The sequence below is a fragment of the Gorilla gorilla genome, chromosome 14 (genome assembly GCF_029281585.2).
Source record: "Gorilla gorilla gorilla isolate KB3781 chromosome 14, NHGRI_mGorGor1-v2.1_pri, whole genome shotgun sequence".
Taxonomy (NCBI): Eukaryota; Metazoa; Chordata; class Mammalia; order Primates; family Hominidae; genus Gorilla; species Gorilla gorilla.
The window spans coordinates 50491354-50510709 of NC_073238.2; the positions used below are offsets into that span (position 1 = coordinate 50491354).

Sequence of the window (19356 nt, forward strand, 5' to 3'; positions counted from 1 at the left end):
GCCAAACTGCTCTGAGCTCATGAGAATCACAGAATTTTAACTGCAGAACCATTTCATTGAGAAGAAAACCACAACTCCCCATATACTGACGAGTTTACAACATATTTAAACTTTCTGTACCCGTCTTTGGAAGATAAGTATCAGGATGTGTCTGAATTATCAAGTATCTGCCCTTTGAGTATCCTCAATTTTGAGAACTTATCTAAGCCAAGAGTGAAATATCCCTGGAATTCTGGAGCTAAGCAAACGAATCCTAAGATTATCTTAAATATGTCACCACTAGGTAGTGTCTGAGTTCATCTGCTCAATAAAAATATACTCTTTCAATACATTCTTGAGATGAAAACAAATTAGGCAGTACTATCAGGAACGTTAACCTATAAGTGAGATGTGCCATAATTCTTGAGAAAGTCTGTAAAGTACTGATATTTTATGAATGATTAAAGTCAGTGAATGATTAGCACCTAGCTTAAAACATAGTTTTGTAAGATTAAATTTAAGAATCTTTTAAGGAAGCTGCTTTCATTTTATTCTAAAATAAATCTAATATTATAGCTAACAGGCTAAACTTCATTCTTATTTTCAATAAAAATCTATATGTCTTACAGATGTATAGATTTGTGATCATATGCTCTAATACTGAACATATATATGGCCACTTTCATTCTATCATCAATTCCTCATTCACTGACAGGAGACATAAAGCACCCAGAGAAACAAGAGTAAGGTACGTAGTTGTACATTTTCCTAGACCTACATAGCTTTTGAGATATTACCAGACAACAACAAAGATCTAAAGAGAAAAAGTTAAAATACAGCAGAAGAAAAGTAGAGCCAGGCTTTTCATTTTGGTTTAGTCATTAAATATTAGCCCAAACTCAAAAGATGTAGTGCTTTAGGATAGATAAAGGTTTAAACTCCTTACAAATGGGGCAGTACATGTACAAGACTCATTACCATAAGAAAAACTATAGGTTGAAAACTGGAAACATCCTCTACAGGGGTTTAAACAATTCATAAACTCATAACAATTCTGAGGGGAGGAAAGGCAACTTCAGAGACATTCATAGCCTCTGAGGACAGCACCATGAAAGCAAAGCTTACACACCCTCACACACACACACACAACCAAACGACTCTGTCCCTTTGCAGAGAGGAGCAAAAAAGCTAGAAGGCATTGCCTGCCTAGGACGGCGCTTCTCCCACCCATCCATACAGGCATTCACTGGAGCTACAGCAAGGCAGATAACACCTGCTGGTAGTCAAGACCTTCACTGGGTGTTGGGAACAAGTGCAACAGGAGACAAACAAGGAATACAAGTCCAGGTGTATTCCACAAATTATTTGTTTTCTTTCAAACAAATGATTTCTTTTAAGGCAAAATAACAGAACTACCGTTTGCATAGCTATACACTTGGTACCTTCATCTACTTTCTTTTCTCTGCTAAGAAATCTTAAGCTATGTTACTCAGGGCAATAAAAGCTGCTGAAGTGAGTATCAGACAAGAAATTCTCTCCTCTAACCTTCTAGGTTTTAATATCTGCAGCTAAACATAAAGCTGGTTCTTAAACAGAACTTCACTCTTATCTTGTTCAAAAGGCGGCTCTGATAGTGAGCAAATGCAAAGCTTTACTCCATGCAGAGAGGCACAGCTAGGGTCCTAATCTTGGAATGAAGAGAGAGACCAGTCATATTGAATTGTCTGGGGCTCTTTCAAAACCATATCTATGTTTGATATACACCCAGCTTGGCACATACTGAACCTCACAGGTGAAAAAGAGGTGGTTTCAATACAAAAGTCAATTAATTACAGACTTCTAGAAAGAAAATGAAGGGAAGAGTAGAGTTCTCATCTAGTTTTGTAAAAATGAGTCATGTGGTCTTAGGCAAGTCACTTCAGCCTCAGTTTTCTCATCTGTCAAGTAAGGACAATAAAATCCTGCTCCACCTGCCTCATGTAGCTGCTGTAAACAATTTTAAAATATGATATAAATGAAGTATTATGATGAGTTCCCAGCCAAGGGAACTCCCTTTTTTTAAGGCTTGTAATAAAATAAGCATATTCTCAGAAGTAGGATAGTTTACAACAGGTTTTAGAAGTGGAATTCACTTTGAGGTAGATAGTTTGCCTGATGTGTCTAGAGTTCATACACCTTGTAGAAAGCCAAAAGAAATGCAGACCAGTTGTTCTAAGAAACCCCAAGAGTAGTATCTGTCTGTCTGTCTCTCTGTTTAATAAGTAACTTGATGGCTTGGGCTTCTTATTTCAACCTTTCTTTTCCCTTAACATACTTTGCTTGCCTGTTTATTCAGGGATCAAAATATTGTCTCTGAATTTTTTAGCCAAAAAAGAGGCCTGTCTTGTAATGCTGACAAGCTCTCATATGTTCCAATATAATTGACAATTCTACTTTATCTATTAAGTATTTCATGGAAGGAGAACAAATTTGTTCTGATCTAACCCTATGTAAATACATCCTAAGTGGCAGGGAAGAATCTAACTCTCCCACTACTGGGCTCCAATTTTCTAGAGCTGGAGTGGGTTAAAAAGAAGCAGAACTTGGCTAGGCGTGGTGGCTCACCCCTGTAATCCCAGCACTTTGGGAGGCCTAGGTGGGCGGATCACGAGGTCAGGAGTTTGAGACCAGCCTGACCAATATGGTAAAACCCCATCTCTACTAAAAATACAAAAATTAGCCAGGCGTGGTGGCACCTGCCTGTCATCCCAGTTACTCAGGAGGCTGAGGCAGGAGAATCACTTGAACCCGGGAGGTGCAGGTTGCAGTGAGCTGAGATGGCGCCACTGCACTCCAGCCTGGGCAACAGAACGAGACTCTGTCTCAAAAAAAAAAAAAAAAAAGAAAAGAAAAGAAAAGAAGCAGAACTTATGTGGAACTGCAAGACGAAAATAAGAACACTGGAGGTGGTGGTTTCTGGACCCAGTGAATCCAGAAGGCCCCATGGCTCCAGGAGACACCTCAGTCCCCAGCTAACAGGGCAGAGAGCTAAGAGTGCTCACTTCCTTATTAGTGTCTGCCACTACAATTAATGAACTCTGGAAAGATGTACCATTTTAATGATACAGTTATTAAAAAGGAGTATGTGTGGGAATAATGTAAGCATTGCATACTAAATAAATTTCTATGACAAATTGATTCTTACATTCTAATCCGTACCTATTTTCAAGTTAAAATAATTCCTTATAATAAAATACCACAAAATGGAAATAAAAACAACATGTACATAGACTCTCCCCATGAAAATATCCCTCATTTTTTTTTTTTAGAAATAGCATCTCACTCTGTTGTCCAGGTTAGAGTACAGTGACATGATCATAGTTCATTGCAGCCTTAAACTCCTGAACAATCCTCCCACCTCAGTCCTCCCAGTAACTGGAACTATAGGTGCATGCCACCATGCCCGGCTAATTTTTTAAAATTTTTTGTAGAGACAGAGGTCTCACTATGTTGCCCAGGCAGGTCTTGAACTCCCGGGTTAAAGCAATCATCCCACATCGGCCTCTCAAAGTGCCAGGATTACAGGCATGAGCCACTCCCTGGCCCCTCAATTTGAAAAGTAAAATAGAAATATATCATCTTTTTAGGAGTTTTAAAAAAATGGGTTTTTAAAAAAATGATTCTAAAGATACAGCATCAAGGCTTTTGAAGTTTACCTAATTAACTTGATGGCTTCCAGCTCCTCAGCACTTAGTGAAGAAGGCACCTTCAAGAGAACCATGTTGAATATGCAATCATCCAAAAGCGCTGCTGCCTCCTTCGTGTCACTGATGGTGATGGTGACTTCTGCTATGTTTGCAAATAGTTTCTGTACAGTATCAGCCAGGTAGCCCACAGTGACATCTCCAACTAATAAGATGTCTATTTTTGCCTGAAAGAGAAGGAAGCAGAGGCGTCACATAATTATTACCTAGGCATAGGGAAAATGTCATGTATGAGAGGATAAGATAAATAAAGCTCACAAATAACACAACAATTGACTCCATATCTAGTCTGACTGGCTAGATGGTCAACTATAAGCAGCTCAAGGACAGGAACTACTAATTTCACATCTTCAGTACCTAGACTAGTGATTAGATCCGAAGGTCACCCTGTTTTTAAACATTTTGCCTACCAATGCTATTCTACTTCAGTTTTTCTGCAAATTTCTCTCTCATCCTATTAAATGATAGAGTTCTTATGACTCAGTTTCCCAAAAGTCTTTCCTGCTGGAAAATCTGCTTATTGCTGAAAGGATCAAAGTCATGACTCTCCCACATGATTTATTTTGGTGAAACACACATTCCAGGGAACAGAGAAAGATTTAAATTCCTAAATCATAAGAAACACTGAAATAAAGTCCTTTCAATGGAATATATGTGCTATTCAAACCTCAATATTAGGAACCAAAAAGGCCATTTGCATTTGGAGATATTTTCAAGTATATTCAATTAGGAAAAAGAGCATTCCCAACTTCACGTTTTATTTCTGTATGTTTTATTCTCTACAGCTAATGAACTCAACCCACTGAAAATGCCAAAGAATGGGGATGCTTAAATTAATGGAAATAGAAGACAATTGGAAATGCCAGGCCATAGACATCTGTATGAGAAAACAGATCTGGGAGGTTATTAGAGTTGAAGCTAAGAGTGAGTGAAGGGGCTGGAAATACTTGTACAAAGAGAAAGGCAGCTTGGCAAAGAAGCAACTCCACAGGGCAGGATGCTGGTGTAAGTGGCCCTGTGGGGCTTCCTTCTCTTTTCAGCCTGGTTTCCTGAGGGTTGCAAGAACGAACAGGTGAGGTGCAAGAAACTAGGCAATAGTAAAGTAAGCAAAGCTTTGGCACTTCTACCTGCTCACCTAATTTTCTTCCTTCTTTTTATAAAAAAGTCAACCTTCCTTTACCATCTCTCATATCCTAATTCAATCCCTTCTCTGGAAGGAACTGCTGTCAAGAGTCTGGTGTCTATCCTTCCAGACGATTTTTGTGTCAAACATATAAGTACGATACACACATACATAGCTTTTCATAAATGGGCTGTTAGTATTTTTTGAAGTGAGTTGCTTTTTTCATTTAACAATATAGTTCAACAATTCCTCAAAATTTCTGATTCACTGGGAACATTCTCATTTTCCAGGCGGTTATAGATTTATTCTCATAAAAATACGTTTTCTATTATTTGTTGGGATCAGGGGTGAATGTGCTCATCTGTCATCTTGATCCAGTCTTCCTTATTTTCGATGATGACGATTGAGACATTCTCCCAGTGTTGGGTTTTGATGTTATTACGGTGCCATGATGAATACATTTATAAATACATCTTTGTGCAAATAAGCATATATCCTAGAATCCAAACTAGAAAATCAGAAAGTAAACTTTTACTTGTTTTGCATACTCCAAAGGATACAAAAATTTATATCCCCATAAGCAGTATATATGAGTACTCATTTCCCCAAACCCTTAATAAGACTGATTATTCTTAACCTTTAAAAAATTTTTGTATTGTGAGCAAAAAATCTTATCCTTTTTATTGGCATTTTTTGAATGAAGGGAGTATCTTTTCATTTTAGTGGCAATTTGCATTTTATTATCACATATTTATTATGCATGCCCATTTACTCCCTTTGTTCACCTTCCTATTTGTGGTTTGTATTTTTCTTATTGCTTTGTGGGAGTTTATACAGTCTGGATATTAGTCAACTACTTTTTTTTCCAGTCTGTCACTCTGCCTTTAATTCTTTTTTTTGTTTTTGTTTTTGTTTGTTTTTTTTTTTTTTGAGAAGGAGTCTCACTCTGTTGTCCAGGCTGGAGTGCAGTGGTGTGAGCTCGGCTCACTGTAACCTCTGCCTCCTGGGTTCAAGAGATTCTCCTGCTTCAGCCTCCTGAGTAGCTGGGATTACAGGCGCCCGCCACCATGCCTGGCTGATTTTTTTATTTTTAGTAGAGATGAGGTTTCACCATGTTGGCCACGCTAGTCTCGAACTCCTGACCTCGGGTGATCCGCCCACCTTGGCCTCCCAAAGTGCTGGGATTACAGGTGTGAGCCACCGTGCCCAGCCCTTTAATTCTGATTATAAGGTCTCTTGTCACTAATAAATATTTAATATTTAGTAACAAATCTACTGTTTCCTTTATGGCTTTGGTGAATTTTATCTTGCTTTCAAAGCCATCTCCATTTATGTTAAAATATGCTTTGGTAGAGTATTCTAATACTTTTAAGGGTTTATTTTTGCATTTAGCTTTTTATCCCAGCTGGAGTTTATTTGGTGATTAATATGAGGTAGGTATCTGCTTTCAGTTTTCTTTTTTAAATGCAGAACTAATTGACCCAACAGGATTACTGAACAGACTAACCTTCTCTCAGTGTTTTCAAGAGCGAAGTTTTCACAATGCCAGGTAGGGGTGTGTGGGGGTGTGCGTGTGTTTCTGGACTTCATTGTGATCCACTGATCTATTTGCCTATTCCTGGTTAATACCACACTGCTTAATTACTAGCTCTTTATAGTGTGTTTTGATATTTGACAGAGCATGTTTCCCTGTTATTTTTCAATTCAGTTATTATATATTTTCCAACAATTTCTCTTCCAACAGAAATTGGCATCAGTTTGTCAAGGAACCTTGTTAAAGTTTTAATTATGGTGGCCTCTATTTTAACAGTTAATTAGAAAATATTGTTGCTATATTAAATCTCCATATTTAGGAAGTATGCATCTTAGAGAATTTGGGTCTATTATGATCTTCAGTTTTATGGACTTTCATATCGATTTTGCATGTGTCCTAGCATGTATTCCCAGATATGTCCTACGTATTCCCAGATATTTCAACCTTTGGAGGTCACTGTAAAGGGGATCTCTTCTTACTCACTATATTTTCTGATTGATTATAGCTGACATATAGAAGCGCTATTGATTTCTGTATAAGGAACTTGCTTCAAGTAATGCACTTTATAGTACTCTCTGTTCAGTTCCAATACATTTCCGTTGATTATTCTCAATCTCCTAGGTAGGCAATCCTACCGCCTTCAAAAAATTACACTTTTTTCTCTATTTCCAGAACTTAGGCCTTTTATTTGACTTTAAAGCATTGGCTAGAACATCCAAAACAAAGGTGAATAACAGGAGTGATAGTAGGTGCTCCTGTCTTGTTCCTGACTTTAGTGGGAATATTTCAAATGATTTTACTACTAAATATGATACTTACTGAAGATTTCTGATCAACATCCTTTATCAGTTAAAAAAGTTTCTATTTGGAAGCTAACAATTTTACATCAGAAAAGGGTGTTGATATTTATTAAATGCTTTTTCAGTATAACATGATATTTTTTTTTATTCTTTGATCTGTTAGGCAGTGAATCATATTAATAGATTTCCTAATGTCAAGCCATCACAGTATTGCTGGGATAAACCTATTCATAATGTGTAATGAATTCAATTCCTTCACCTTTAGATTTTTGCATCTATGTTCATAAGTGAATCTTGTTATAATTTTGTTTTATTGTATTGCCTTATCTTGTTTAGGTATCACGGTTATGCCAGCCTTGAAGAATAAAATATTGTTCTATGGTCTTGAATAGTTTATAAAACACAGAAATTATCCGCATCTTAAGTTTAGGTAAAACATGTCTAGAAAATCTGGTTCTGAAGACATTTATAAAGCTGGATCTTACATTTCATTTTATAGTTCCTTATTGATTAATGGTAAATTGAAGTTTCTCACCTTCTCTTAAATGAATTTTGTTCATATACATTTTACAAATCCATTTCATATGGAGTTTTTATATTGTTTAATGTTTTAATTTTAAAATATATATATAATACCTATTACTGGTGTTGAGTTCATTTTGCTTCTTAACTATAAATGTTTAATTTTTTCTTTTTCTGGTAATGCTTTATTGAGAATATAGAACTGTGTGGTCCAATACAGTAGCCACATGTGGCTATTTAAACTTATGTTAATTAAAATTAATTAAAGTTTGAAATTCAGTTCAGTTGCACTAGCCATATTTCACATTCTCAACATCCTCATGTGGTAAGTGTGGATTATCAGACGGTATAATTACACAACATTTTCATCACTGTGGAAAGTTCTATTGGGCAGCAAAGCAGAGGATCTAAATTTTCCTCCTAGTGGCATTTTGTTGTACCCCACAAATTTTTATATATAGTGAGTTCATGTTCATTCATTGCTAATTAGTTTATAATTTCAGTTGATAGTTCCATTTTAATCTAAGACTTTTATTAAATACCTATATAAAGGTGTTTTTAATTTTCAAGGCAATAGTATGTTTGGTTTTTTATTTTTTTGACTATTTGTTAGTTGCTCATTTCTTATTTCAGTGCACTGTCAACAATGAATGTGTCCTGCATGACATCTACTTTTTAAAATTTGTTGACATTTTCTTCACAGCCTAATACACAGTTTTTGTTCATCGTCCATGGGTACTTGAAAACAATGCCTATTTTCTGTTGTGCATAAAGTTCTATATATCTTTTAGAACAAAATTGTTAATTCTTTCTTTGCTTATATTAGGTCTACTTGATCTTTCAGTTTATGAAAGAAGAGTATCAAAATCTCCTTAATTATGGTTTTGTCAATCCATCAATTTCTCTAATCATAGGTTATATTTATAATTATGGGTTAAATACATAAAGGTTCATGATATTATATAAATATATAACTATAATATTTAACAACATATGTGATCTATGTTTATATAGTATGTTATTAGTGTATATATATAGATGATTCTATATAGCAAATACTACTATATAAAACATACCTCCTTGCCCTTTGTTTTTCACCTCAAATTTTATTTTTCTGATACACAGCTTAGTTCTTCATACCCTCTTATTTTAAACTTTTCTTTATCATCTTTTCTGTGACTTTTGTAAATAGCTTTTAATTGAATTTACAGTTTTTACAATCTGATCTTTCAGTTTTTAATGTATGAATTTAAGTAATTACATTACTGACATTAACTAGTGTACATTAACTTCATTAATGTAATGTAATGAATTAGCTAATATCAATTAATTGTGAACGTTTACAATTTAATGTGAAATGACCTTATTCCCTTCCATTTATTATTTCAGGCTTCCTATTTACTGTAATTTTTTTTTTCCATAGCTACTCTTAGGCTGATCAAATTTTCATTTTTCCATCCTGTTGCTCCTATAATGCTTTGGGAGTGAAATCCCTAATTTTTGTACCTTAAGTGCTTAATTGTCTTTTTATTTGGAATTAATCTGACTTACAGAAGAGTTGCAGAGAGGGTATGGTGAGTTCTCATAAACACCTGACTCAGCTTCCCCAAATATTAACGTCTTACAATCATAGTATGTTTATCAAAACTAAGAAATTGTGAGAGGCTTTTTAACCATGAGAAAGAAAACCCTAAGAAATTAATATTAGCATAGTACTACTAGCTAAACTACAGACTTTATTTGAATTTCACCAATTTTTCCACTGATAGCCTTTTTCTGTCCCAGGATCCCATCTGGATAATAGGTTGTACTTAGTCCTCGTGTCTCCTAGTTTCTTCTAATATGCAATGGTTTCTCAGTTTTTACTGGCTTTTGAGGAGTGCTGGTCAGGTATTTTGTAGAGTGTCCCACTACTTGGATTTGTCTGACGTTTTCTCGTAATTAGACTGGGACTATAGATTTTGGGTAGAATACCATGGACATGAGCGCCCCCTTCTTATGGTGTCATATATCAATGAGAGATTTCCAGGGAGGTTCGCCTTGGTCGCTTGGTTAAGATGGTGTCTGCAAGGTTTCTCCACTGTTAAGTCACTTGTTTATCCTTTCCACATTCTTGTTTTCAGAAGGCAGTCACTAAGTCTGGCCACACTCAATTGAAAGGGACTAAAGTAGCACCTCTTGGAGGGAGGAATATCAAACAATTGTGGATGTACGTTAAAACCATCACAGTAATTAATAAATATGTTAGTGGAGATGGTTTGAGGTTTTGCAAATATCCCATTTCTCCTGAAAGTTATACCCTCTGTTCCTGCCCTTCATTTGTGGATCTTGCCTGTAGCAATTACTACTATGACATTCCATTGGTGATTTTCTATTTCCTTCCATCTACATTTATGATTTGGAAATCTTATGTAAGGAGGATATGTTCCTTCTCCCTCATTTACTTATTTAGTCAATTGTTTATTTAAATCAGTAAGGACATATTTATTTTATTCTTTGGGTTACAATCCAATACTATCATTTATTTTGTTACTCAAATTACTCCACTTTGGCCACCAAAATTTCAGAAATACTTAATTATTAGTAAGTATACATAGCCATTTTCAATTAAGATGTAGAGTTAATCTAAATCTACAGCCTCTCTCCAAACAAGGCAGCATCCTTAACATGTCTCCCTCCACCCCATATACTTCTCAAGCTATGACTATCTGGAATTTTAGTTCCAATCATTATTAAATATTTACATTTTTATTAACATTTACACTTAATTTTTTGTTTCTCTGATTCTCACAGTTTCTTGTATCTCATATTTGCTTCTTTCTTGGATTCATTTTACTGAACTGCAGTACAGGCTCAGAAAATTATTTAAAGACTGTCTGATAGCATCAGAGTCCTACCAAGTCTGAAAACATCTTCACTGTGCTCTCACAATTCAGTGCAAGTTTTACCCAGCAAATACTTATAAGGTCAAAATCACTTTGTCTCTGAATTTTCCTTCTGGAATCCAAGTTGCTAATGAAAAGAATAAGCTGCTTTGTTCCTTTGGATGCTTTTCTCCTCTTTTTCCTCTGCATTCTGATAGTTTCTAGGCTGTGTTTAAGTACATATCTTATTCATCCTACTTGGCACACAGTAGCTCTGAAAATTTTCTTCTCTTATTTCTTTATTTCCTTCTTTCTGTTGTCTTTGTCTCTCCTTGTAAATCTTCTATGAGATGCTGGATGTCTTAAATTGATCCTACATGCCTTGACTTCTCTCTCAGAGATTTCTTCATTTTCCAGATTACCAGCTTAGTCTTCACTCCTTCTAAGTATTTTTTTTTATATAATTTCAATCCATTTAATGTGAATTACTAATTTCTAAGATTTTTTTGGGTAATTTTTCATAACCTGCTATTTTTAGGATGTGATATTCTCTCTACAGATACAAATTCAAATTTTAGAAGTTTTTTTTTTCTATTCCTTTATGTCCTAGTTTATTCAAGCTGCTATAACAAGACTATAAACTGAGTGGCTTATAAACAACAGAAATTTATTTCTCAGCTCGGAGGTTGGGAAGTCCAAGATCACAGCACTGGCAGATTAAATGTCTGGTGATGGCACAATTTCTGGTTTATAGATGGCAATTTATTTGTGTTCTCACATGGTGGAGAAGCAAGGTATCTTTCTTGGGCCTCTTTTATAAAGCACTAATCCCATTCACGAGGGCTCCTCCCTTATGACCTAATCACCTCCCAAAGACCCCACCTGCTAACGCCATCACCTTAGCAGTTAAGATTTCAACATATGAATTCGGTAGAGGGCACAAACATTCAGACTATAGCACCTTAAAAATCTGTCTCTTTAATCGTTCAATCTGTGCATTTGTCTAGTTCTGTTAATGTCTGTCAATCCTTTGTTTCCAAACATAAATATGAATCAAGAACTAAGTAGGTGTGAACAGGCAGTTTCTCCTGCAGCTGAGGTGGTGTTTCCTCAGTGGGGGCCTCCTTTAATGGGACAACTGACTATGGGTTTGGTGAGAGTGAGCAGGATGAGTGAAAGCAAAGGCTGGAGAGCAGAAAGGCTGGCGCCAGCTAATTGTCAAAATCAAGGTGGGCTCTACTCTGAAGACCAAGTATGTTAGTTTATTTTCCTCCTGGAAAGAACTGCCTTTCCTTTCCTCTTTCAGTTACAGAGATCAGGAAATTACTCATACCAGGAGTCCTCATCTCATGTATAGTTCATTTTCTTTAGAGAATAGTTCCTGAGTTTTATCCTTAAGTTAAAGGCACCATTGCTCCTGCTTTAGTAGGAGTGAGCTGGGAGAGTCCACAGGGTAAATCCAGGGGGCCAACCTGGCCTGGGAGTTCTGTACCCAGCTAATTCAAAGCAGGTGAGCACCCTTTGGGCTACTTTCATCTTTGTTTCTGTCAACATTGAGCCTGGACTATCACTAAAATTGTTTTATCACTGCATTTCTTGTCTTTGTGTCTTTTAAGCTGTGGATTTTCTACTTTTGTTTTAAGTGTAATTGGACCCCATTTGCTTTCTAAATGTCACATTTTATGGTGGATTTTTTTTTTAACGTTCAGAGAGAAGTTGCTTTGTTCAAACCAAGATCCCACTAAGAACTATGCATTGCATTTGGTTGTTATATCTCCTTGATCTTTTAATTTGGAATACCTGCCTTCTTATTTTTCCATGATATTTACTTGAAGGAATCATCATATTTTGAAAACATCTGCTCTGGAGTTTGGGGTAGATGGGGAGGTTGACCTGTGTGCTCAATCATCATGAGCCAATCTCCTTCACCTGCAGTACCCTACTCTAAACAGGATACCAATTTAAACTCCTTAGCATGGTGTTTCATAGCCTGCTACCAACCTACTTCACCAAACTTATTTCCTTCTACTTCCCTCAATACTCTATATTCCAAGAACACAGCACAACACTTTTAAATGAGCTTTGAAATATGTAATTTCTACAGTAGAGAGCGTTGGGGCCCTACTAGTGTGTTTCCTTTTCATTTTATAAACACTCCTCATTTCCAGCAGCACTTTAGGAGCAGCATGGGACTCTAAGCCTTTGTGATGCCTGTGAGCGCAGATTGTTTGCGAATCTCCACCACAGCACGTGATTTCTTCTATGCAAATATATTCTTTGTGAACCCAAAGCCAAACAATGAAACAGTCATTAACAAGTGATCACAACAGGAGCAATTATAGTTTTGTTTTTTAATTAACCTGATTAATTGAAGCAAATATGAATGCCCAAAAATAACCTATCTAGTACAATCAGGGTGTATGACCATGTAATTGATCTTCCAAACTGAGGCACTTTTGAGAATGAAAGGAGGTGCCATTAATAATCACACTAAAATAACACATATAAACTAGGGTGTCCTGGGATATAGTTTGTAAAACTTTCTATTAGTAAGGTTTATTTTTTCTTTTAAAATATCCTGCCACTTTATGTATCTGCTTAAATATGCTTGATGTTTATTCTCTCCATAGATATTTATTGAGCCCTTACTATAGGGCAGACACAGGGCTGGGTGCTAGGAGCACAAGGTGAACAAACAAGACAAGGTCCTTGCCCTCATGGGGCTTACATTCTAATAGCCCTTTTCTCTGCTGATAAGAAAGCATGGCATTCAATCCTTGGAATATAGGAAGAATAGAGTATGACCAGTTCTACTAAGGGTGTTATCTTTTTTCAACAGCTTGATGCAGTGGGAAGGGAGCAAAGCCATTTGAGGCAGACAGACCACAGTCTTGTCACTTAGTTCAACTATTTACCAGTGGCTTTGAATAAGACACTTAAGTGATCCTCGTCTGAAGGATCAAAATACTTACGTTGCAAGAATGTTATGAGAACTGTTTGTATAGTGCCCTGCAGGTGGTAGTTATTGCCATGTTTTTGCAAGTAATACCGAACTGAGCACAAAGAACACAGAAAACGTCAAATCAACCTAGCAGGGGAGGGGCCAGGGGAGAGAGGAAAATGTGTCCATGCTGGGCTCTGCACTGTTTGAATCACAGTGCTCAGGAAACAGGGCCTCCTGCAGAGCATGAGCTTTAAAATAACAGGAATCAACTGCCTAGCTTGAGCCTTTCCCTAGCTAGCACATGGCATTCTGACTGCACTATCCTCCCCTTAGAGGCTCAGTTCCAGTGTCCCCAGAATCTCTCGGCCTTTTGGGGGAAAAAAAAGTCAAGAAAGAGTTATGAAGGGCAGAACATGCATAGTGGAAAGTCGGGAGAAATCTGAGGGTAGGTAGGAAGATGATCTGGAAAGGGATGAGGAGAAACAAGCACCACTAACCCACCGTTCTGTGCAGGAGTCTGAAGTTTTTCATAGCATCTTGCACCATGGCACAGAGCGGGTATGACATAAAGCAGCTCTGGAAAGAACTGATTTGCTCTTTTGCCAAATGCTTCTTTCCCTGCCTTACAAAATCAGTGCCATAGCACACTTGGAATGTTAATGGACAAATCAGAACACTGCTCAAGTTCACTATCCCAGTTCCATAACTCAAATGAACAGAATAGTTTATAATCAACATAAATCTGAATATTTATTTAGTTTAAAATATGTTGTTGACAATGTAATATGAACACAGTCGATAAAAAAGATCTATTGACAAAAAGAAAAAGGAATAAATGTTTCTAGTATATTCTGCTTGGAAAACTGCCTTTTAGTACATCTAAGATTTTCACCTGCAAGCAGTAATCTGAACAAGTGCTAGGCTTCGTTTGATGAAACATCTTTTTCTGTTTGAATTGCTTACTACACCTTTGTAAACAAAAGTAACATGTATTCACTGGGAAACACTAAAAAATTCAAAAAAGAAAATAAAGTGTAATTCCACCACTCAGGGTAAGCCCTATTAACACCTTGGTACATACTCTTTAAGTGTGGGTGGTTTTAATAACACGACATCGTTGTCACCAAGACACTTCATCCACTGTTTCATTTCTGTGATCACAGTAACATGCAGGGCACTCTAGTCTCTACAATTTTTAAAACACTGGATTTCCATTTGCAATCTGTGGCAGGCTAAACCCTTAATTAGTAACAGCAGGTGCTGAAGTGCTTAAAGCAAATCACTCCTACATTTTAGTGAGTTGTTATTTATGTCACTCTTATCACCAGGAGCAGAGCAGCCCACAATCAGCAGCAGCTGCAGGGCTGAGGCTCTCATGGGGCAATTGCGGGCCTTCAGTTTCCTCAGGAGTTAAGGGATTTAAACAGCTCTATCTGGAGAAACTGAGCAAGCGGCTTTTCTCACAAAGGCACACAAAGGGGTCAGTTGGGGCTTCACACTCTCTTAAGGGGAGGAAACCACAATTATTTATGTTCTACTAGATAATCAGATATTTCATTCAGAATTCGTTTTGTGCAGCTTTGCCTAATCCTGCACCATAAAATACTATTTTTCCTTACAGTTTAAATAGGTTCCTCCATCTTGAAAAATTAACAAAACCTGTTAAACGGGTCCACTTCAAAGTGATCCTAATTCCATTTCAGAAAGCTTGCTCTTAAGAAGAGATGAAATTAAGTTGCAGAGCATTCTAAGAGGTAATAAGACTACACTCAGCACAAAAGATTGCTCTCTCCTATTTATCAAGATGCGGAAAATACTAAGATGAAAGCCCCCCTCCCCAGCTGGCCTTGCTTTCTGGAGTGGGGAGGTTTCGCCTACGCTTTCCTCCTAGTGGGGTAATCATCACCTTTCACTTTTATCGAAAACAGTTACAAAAGTGATTTTGTGCTTTGCTAAAGGGGCTGAAAAATAAGGTGCTTTCAAGAGAGGCCAGTGGGCTTTTTGATTTCCATGGAGGTGGCAAATGCGTGCAGAGCAGGTTCCCTTCCCACCACGGCTTTGGTTCCACACAAAGTTGCCTGTTTGGGTGGAAGCTCCACGAAGGACACTTTGGGATGCCACGCCAGTGCCCAAACTGAAAATAAGCATGCCCGGCTGTGCAGAGACGGGAATGCAGGAAAATAACGCGCCTAAACAAACTTTCTTATATTAAAAAAATCGTTCACATTTTTGTCCAGCCACCAGCCCCAGAGTGCCTACTAAATTGTGTTTCTAGGTAGCTAACTTCACAAGTGGCCTTCTGCTCGAAAAATAAGTTGGGGAAACGTCAAGGGCTAAGATTTTTTTTTTTTTTTTTAGTTGGAGAATTCACATTTATTAATTGATGTGATGCAATCTGCAATTTTTGGATTCCAGATAAGTTTCACTGAACATTTCATCAGTTACTGGGTTTTCTTTATAACACGATTCAGTTCTCTTTCTTCCTTGGCCTCCTCTCCCGAGATAAATCAGCCCCGTCCCCCAACCTCGGGCCCCAAGGGCCTGGTGGCACCCGGGGGCACCCTCAGAAGCCGGGTCCGCGCTTCCCCAGCTCGGGGCGCCCGGGGAGAGTGGACTCGCACCCTGGAACGGGCCCTTCCTGCTATTCGCTCCCCACAGTTCCCCGACAATGAGAGCTCCCCGGGCCGGGCATTGAGGGCCGAGGGGACCACCGACCTAGGGCCCGCCCGCGAGGTTATAAACGCAGCTGCCTCCCCTTCCACAGCCTCTTACCTGGCCCGAGATCTGGCAGTGCTCCTGGCAGATAATTGAGGAAGCCATGGCCGCTGCGCACGTGCTGGGTCCTGGGGCAGCCTCCCAGCAGGAGGAGCTCCACAGCCGCTGCGTCCCGGGCCCGCCCCCTGCACTAATGGCTCCTGGCCGCAGCTGAGGGCGAGCACGCCCCGGGCGCCCTTAAAGTGGCCCTGTCGCCGGTTCTGGCGCGTGGGGGAGCAGCAGGCCGCTCTGAGGGGTCAACGCGGAACCCAGGTCGGGGGCTTGCCCGCGGGGCTACTCAAGCTGTCCTGGGGACCCTTAGGAGACCGCGTCACTAGCTGACTGCGCACTCCAAGTCCCTTTCCCAGGGCAGCTCTCACGACACTAAGCCCCGCGTAGTCACTCCCACTGCGCCGCCTGGGGAGGCGGGAGGCAAGGCGTCATCTCAAGATGTTCTAAAAATTTTAAGTCTTTTCTTACGGGCAGTCTTTCCAGTTTAAATGTTAGGAATTAGCAAACACTTGGGTTTGTTTTGCTCTTTTCTAAACAAACATAAACAGAGGACAGGGAAGGCGAGAACTTCTATGGTGCTTTCTTTCCAAACCACTAAGAAATTTAAAATGTTAGGCCGGGCGCTGTGGCTCACGCCTGTTAATCCTAGCACTTTGGGAGGCCAAGGCGGGTGGATCACTTGAGCTCAGGAGTTCAAGACCAGCCAAGCCAACATGGTGAAAACCCGTCTCTACTAAAAATACAAAAATTAGCCAGGCGTGGTGATGGGTGCCTGTAATCCCAGCTATCTGGGAGGCTGAGGCACAAGAATCGCTTGAACCCGGAAGGCGGAGGTTGCAGTGAGCCAAGATCGCCCACTGCACTCCAGCCTGGGCGACGGAGCGAGATTCCGTCTCAAAAAAAAAAAAATTAAAAATATTAGAAACACTTCATTTTTGTGCTGTGATTTAACAAATACTGTCCCTATTTTCTCAACGGAAACAATGAGGCGATAAAATTTTCTCGTGACTGCTGCTATGTAAACCCCTCTACTCAACCTTCACTGAATATTTTACTGAGACCTATTGGGCGTCAGGACCCGCGGAGGATCCTTCCTCGGATGTGTCTTGACTACTGTGCCATGATTTTTCCACTGCTGTAAGTGTGGTGGTTATTGTGGATGACTGCAGACTCTGGATCTCACTAGAGCATATAACACAGAGGAGCTCTCCGGGGAACCATCTCTGCAGGCGGTCCCTGGGCAAGTCTCCTGGTTCCTGAGCAGCTGGTGCTGTATCCTGGGGGTCCGATTTAGATCCCGGGGGCATGCAAAAATACAGCTGTGATACTCTACAATTCTGATGGGAAGAAAAGGAGCAGATAAACTTCTGATGGGATCATTCTGCATTACTTTTGGAATTGTACACGTCTTAATAGAGTGTAATAAATTTCACTTCTATTGCTTTTCCAATTAATCAGGAACTGACAGTATCCAGATCAATATCTGTGCGGGAAGTGGTTTGCTCACCAATGTAAGACAGGTGAAGTCCTGCCCAGGCATTGGTGTAGGGTGTGAATTGAGGCAGCTTTGAGCATTTCGTCCTGAATGCGCAAGCACCAGATTTCCATTGCTCCAGAGGTCTAGACTAGCAAGTCTAATTCTAATAGACAAAGACAATGTTGAAAGAGAAACGGACTCATTTGCTTTTAAGTAAAAAAAAAGCCCCTAAGATTATGTGAGAGGAAGTCATCACTACTGTGTTGAAGGAAGAAAAAAAAGATAATAAACTTCTCCTGTATCTAGAATATGAGTCCAAGCTTCCTAAGAATTAACTTAGATATTTTTGTTTCCAATCTCCTTTAAAAAAAAAAAAAAAAAAAAGGTCAGGTGTAGTGGTGGCTCGTGTCCATAATTCCAGCACTTTGGGAGGCTGAGGTGAGATCACTTGAGGTCACTAGTTCCTGAGACAGGACACCCCTCTCTACAAAAACTAAAAAAAATTAGCCTGGCGTGGTGGCACACACCTGTGGTCCCAGCTACTCCAGAGGCTGTGGTGCAAGGATTGCCTGAGCTTGGGAGTTTGAGGCTGCAATGATCTGTGATTACACCACTGCTCTCCAGGCTGGGGAACAGAGGGAGACCCTGTCTCGCAAAAACAAACAAACAAACAAACAAACAAAAAACTTTCTTTGTAAATGAACAGACATCTACTCTAAAACAACGTCTCTTCCCAGGGAAGATTTTGCCCTCCAAGGGACATTTGGCAATGTCTGAAGACATTTTTCATTATCCTCACTGGTGGTGCACTAGCTTCTAGCCAGTAGAGTTCAGGGATGCTGCTAAACATCCTACAATGCCCAGGACAGCGCTCTACAACAGAGAATTATGCGGCCCAAAATGGCATTCATGCTGAGGTTGAGAAACCCTACTATTAATATAACCCCTCCAAATTATAACAGAGTGTAAGCCATTTAATTTCTTTGGCATCTTTCACATTCTTGAATCTTGTGTAGTGGAAAGGAAAAGATGACGTTTGGAGGAAAGGAAAAAATATTACACACACCAAAATGGCAAACTCAGTATTTCAAAGCCAGAACTGGTGTAAATTGTGTTGGTGGTTGCATGGGGAAAAGGAAAGGTCAGTTTTAATCCTGTCCTTTCCCTATTTGAAAACGTACAAGGGTTTCTCTGCTTATTACAATTAAGTCCCATTCCTCAGTGTGGCATTAGGGCCACATTACCTTGTCCCATTCTGGCTTTCTACACTTAGCTTCAAATCAAGTGACTAGATTAGTTTCTATTCCCTAATAGTGTCCTGAGGTCCCCCCAAGAGTCCCCAGTATAAGATTTGCACAAGCAGATAGAGTAACTTCTTTCTTTGGAATTGTAGTATTGATAGGATAAGTCATCTGAAGCCTAGAGGAGCCCCAAGCTGCCTTAAAGAATAGCACTTGCCATCACAACAGTGTGAGCACAGTTTATTGGTTTGGGAACTGCCCTGAATATAGCTTCTGATCCTTCCCAGCTGCTAATTCACTTATTTAATTCTGAGCTCTGCCTGAAAAAACATTTCCTGTCCCATTATCCCTGCATCAAAGAGG

At 39.0% G+C, this 19356-nt stretch overlaps 1 protein-coding gene across 4 annotated transcripts in view; it reads right to left on the reverse strand.

Annotated features, from left to right (window-relative positions):
* SOHLH2 (spermatogenesis and oogenesis specific basic helix-loop-helix 2) overlaps positions 1 to 17915 on the reverse strand; it is a 48306-nt gene extending 30391 nt beyond the window's left edge. For all 4 annotated transcript variants that reach the window (XM_055360646.2, XM_063697261.1, XM_063697260.1 and 1 more), the window contains exons 1-2: positions 16282 to 17915; positions 3675 to 3889 (exon numbers count right to left, since the gene is read on the reverse strand). In XM_055360646.2, coding sequence (XP_055216621.2) covers positions 3675 to 3889; positions 16282 to 16329 — 263 coding nt within the window. In that variant the 5' untranslated portion in view covers positions 16330 to 17915. The remainder of the gene's footprint in view (positions 1 to 3674; positions 3890 to 16281) is intronic.
* Between the last annotated feature and the right edge of the window lie 1441 nt (positions 17916 to 19356).